Source organism: Hordeum vulgare, chromosome 6H, assembly GCF_904849725.1.
Source record: "Hordeum vulgare subsp. vulgare chromosome 6H, MorexV3_pseudomolecules_assembly, whole genome shotgun sequence".
Lineage (NCBI taxonomy): Eukaryota > Viridiplantae > Streptophyta > Magnoliopsida > Poales > Poaceae > Hordeum > Hordeum vulgare.
In genome coordinates, this window is record NC_058523.1 from 155,343,002 (window position 1) to 155,346,998 (window position 3,997).

Sequence of the window (3,997 nt, forward strand, 5' to 3'; positions counted from 1 at the left end):
ATTCTTATGCTCTAATGATCTTGTGATTTTCTACCAGGCGAGGACTAGAATGATGATCCAGATGGAATTTTTGAGCCCGTTGTTGAACATACGAGTTTACAAGGTAAAACACATACTTGCGTTCACATATAAAGGTCGTCAGCCATAAGTTAGATACTTCTGTCTGACCAATATATTCCCTGCTAGACTGCTTGGAACCATTGCATAGTGGAGAACGTGCATACCATGAGCCTGATGAAGAAGCTAGAATTTATATGGGTCAAGGTGTGTCCATTGTGTTTTTCGTTATTATTGTCTAGCACCTTCAAGTGCAAATTTTATAAGTGTTTACTTATGATGTGATGCTTGTGTCTTCTGTTGCAGATGTTGCTTTTGAATCGTTCCAAGATGGACGTCATACTACACGAGTAGTACCCATAGCAACTACTGATGAATTCATATACCGAAACCTACCTACAAAGCATCATGTCCTAAGAAAGGTTGTGGATTTTCGCCACTGTGGGGCATTGCGGTTTCCATTCGAGGGCCCAGCATTTTATTGCAGAAAAGTAGACCTTACTATAGTGCCAAAACAAACATCTACTGGAGTTGACTACTAGATAGTGCCAAAACAAACAACTAATGAGACAACACTCCACACCACCAACTTACCAGTTAGGACCAAGTGGCACTACAAGCTTCATACATCCATCAATCGATATTCTCGCCCTCCACAAGATCAAACTTAGCGATAGCTGGGGGTCCATGCCACTTCCTGGGCACCCCCCCCCCACACACACACACAGAGAGAGAGAGAGCATGATTAACTGGTGTCATCAACCCACATAACAAAATAGAGAATTTAAAAATTAAGTATAAGTCCTACTGATGCAGACTTCTACAAGTTTGGATAGGAGATACCTAGCACATGCAATATATAGCAAGAACAAGCAGACCTTACAAGTTAATAGTGTTGTCGAACACATCGTCCATGCCATAAAGATCAAGTAATCGTTATAGTTCAGATATTGATGTTGATATCTACTACCGTTTAGGTACAATAGTTTGTTTTCTCTTATTAGGACTTCTACTCATGTATGAAAGGATAGGTGAACAATTGAGATTTACTTCAGAAAATAGAAAGATCTCTTCTATTTCTTGAGTCAATGCATCATAAGTGCAAGCACACATGACCAATAATAACTGTGTTTTCTAATCATGAGAGAAAGAAAGATCTCTTCTTGTTCTAGAGTCTCCAATGGACTCCTCATGACAACAGGATAGCATATCAATACTCAAGCTTGGAGGGCAGCACATAGAAGTACCACATGCCTGGGAACAGTACAATTCAAAACAAAGTAAGATACATAGTGTATACGAAAAACTTGGGTACAACTAACAAAAGTATCTTTATGAGCTAGATGTGCCGAATACCAGCCAACTTTCACTAGGGTAAATGGCAATGCAACCAACCCACAAGCCCTTAGATTTCTTGTTCTGTACTGGATGTATTGTCTGCGTACACTTCCCACTTCTGCAGTCCGGAGTGTCCACATAGAGCATGAATAAGATGATAAACAGAATAAAATCCAACCAAAGTTAAACTTGTATGATAAATTTTGTTTGCATGTGGGCGTACGCACACGCCCGGTGGCACACAACCCTCCTCCATCGAGCAGCGACAGCAGAGCGGGGTGCAGCAGGCTCAGCCTACATCGATGGGAGGCATGGTATCTCTCCTCCATCGAGCAGCGACGGCCATGCGGGATGCAGCAGGCTCTGCCTTCGTTGGCGGCTACGGGGTCCCTCTCCTCTATCGACCATCGGAGGCAACACGAGACGCAATCGGCGGCCAGGGACGACGCTGGGTGCGGGGCCTGGCGGTGCATCCCTCGCCGATCCGGGACATGACCTTGCTGAGCTCGGCGTCAGAGATGCGGCCGTCGCCGTTGATGTCGTAGACGTCGAAGGTATCACGAAGCTCGGCGTCCAGCTCGCGCTCCCCGCGGCCGCGGCCGTGGAAGGCGGCGAACTCGCCGACGTCCACGAAGCCGTCGCGGTCGGTGTCGAGCTCGTCCATCATGGACGCCACTTCCCGGCCCCCTGCCGACTTGGTGGCCGGCTCCGCGATGGCGCGCGACACGGCCGCCAGCTCTGAGGGCGAGATCATGCCGTCCCCGTCCGTGTCGAAGCGGGAGAACACCTTCTTCATCGGCGGCCTTCTTGGCGGTGGCAGCGACGAGGAGCTGCGAGGGGACGTCGTCGAGGAGATCGGATCTAGGAGGAGGCTGGGTTGGATTGGAGGAAGGATATGGTGGGTTAGAACCCTAGCCGCCGCCAGTGCTGTGTGGTGTGTGTTGTTGTTCGAGTTTGTGTGTGGTGTGAGTGTTGTGGAAGCCGCCGGCATGTGAGTGTGCTGGTGTAATGACGAAAATGGGGCTGGAGGTTCGAGGTAATTACGGGTGTGCGTGTAGTGGAGGGTATTGGAGGTGGTGGTGCTTTGGTCATTTTAACGAGGGTTGTTGGGACGGCTGTAGTGGGCTTCGGGGTGGGTGTGCGCTCCGGAGGTGGGTGTCGGCCTGCCCTAGGGGACGGCTGTAGTGGGCGTCGGGGGTGGGTTGTTGGGACGGCTGTAGTGGGCTTCGGGGGTGGGTGTGGGCTTCGAGGGTTATTTGCATTAGAAAAAATAAACATCTATACTACTAATAAAAGATCGAACGAACATTAGTTTTGTTTACGAGCATTATTTGAAATGCATGAACATTTTTCGAAATCATGAACATAGTTTTGACTCGACAAATATTTTTTAAATCAATGAACTTTTTCTAAAAATTAGGGAACAAATTTTAAATTTCCCTTTTGTTTTGTATTTTGGTGAACATTTTCTAAAATTTCATGGACATTTTTTCGGTTTCCGTAATATGTTTTAATATACAATAATTTTTATAAAAATCATGAACATGATTTTATTTGCTGACCATTTTTTCAAATCGTGTTTCTATATAATTTATGAACGGTTTTGCAAAACCACCAACATTTTTTGGATCTGCGGAAACTTTACAATTTCATAAAAAAAAATTGAGCTCACATACATATTATGATTTGTCAAAAAAAATATAAAAATCTCAGAACTTTTGAAACAAATAGGGGAGTCAAGCCCCGCACATTGGTCGGCCCATAAATGCATAGGTGAGGGAAGGACGTGTGTGACAAAAAGGGAGAGAAAAAGCATGGAAGCTGTGGATCAAACCCTGGTCTCTTGTCAACTGTCGCGCTTTTGCATCTATGATTATTATGGGTATAACCACTAATAAAACAACAAAGCATGATGGCAGGTTTAAAAGAAAATCAAATCGTTTTCTTTACTTATGGATTTCATAGTGGTTAATTTATAACAACTTTGAGAAATTTGTTTATGGACGGGCAAAAGTATTGCGTATTTTATTATGACGTAAATATATCTTACATGGTTTGGCAAGACCAAATGGTAAATTCAGGTATTCCAAAGTACATATAGGTCATGTAGAGGGTGCATTTCAAGTTTACTTTAATTATCTCATATGTTCTTTACGCAGAAATTCACCATATTTATAAACAAGGAATTTTTGATGTATGGTTATTCGTGCGTTGCACGTGCATGCTTACTAGTTGCACTAGAAATCCATGTTTAGGTGTGTTTGGCTGATCTTTACTTGCTAGGAAATAGTGATGTTTTGGAGATGCTGAAATATTTGTGATTCCGGAATTTGTTATATTTTGTTGCTGCCTTGTCTTGCTTCTATCTTGTGATATGTAGCTCTTTTGAGCTTGGTGCAATGGAGTTAGTTGTAGACTTTGTGATTCTCTAGCATGATGTGAATTTTCATGCCATTTGGAGTCTGAAACTGTGTGTGAGAAGCCATTTTGTGACTTCTTTTCCTAGTGATCCTTGATGCCGTGCTAGGTGTTGTTGGTTGTATGTTGTAGTGCTTCTTGCCCTCTATCGCCTCATGCCTTGGTTGAGCATGTTGGGATTGTG

General features: G+C 44.0%; 1 protein-coding gene across 1 annotated transcript; it reads right to left on the minus strand.

Annotated features, from left to right (window-relative positions):
• Positions 1–1,792: 1,792 nt before the first annotated feature.
• LOC123405247 (probable calcium-binding protein CML16) lies at positions 1,793–2,191 on the minus strand. Its single transcript, XM_045099011.1, has one exon. The coding sequence runs from the start codon at positions 2,189–2,191 to the stop codon at positions 1,793–1,795; it is 399 nt and encodes a 132-aa protein (XP_044954946.1).
• Between the last annotated feature and the right edge of the window lie 1,806 nt (positions 2,192–3,997).

Coding starts and splice junctions, on each gene's coding strand:
- LOC123405247 (XM_045099011.1), bottom strand. CDS start 2,191: ATGAAGAAGGTGTTCTCCCGCTTCGACACGGACGGGGACGGCATGATC.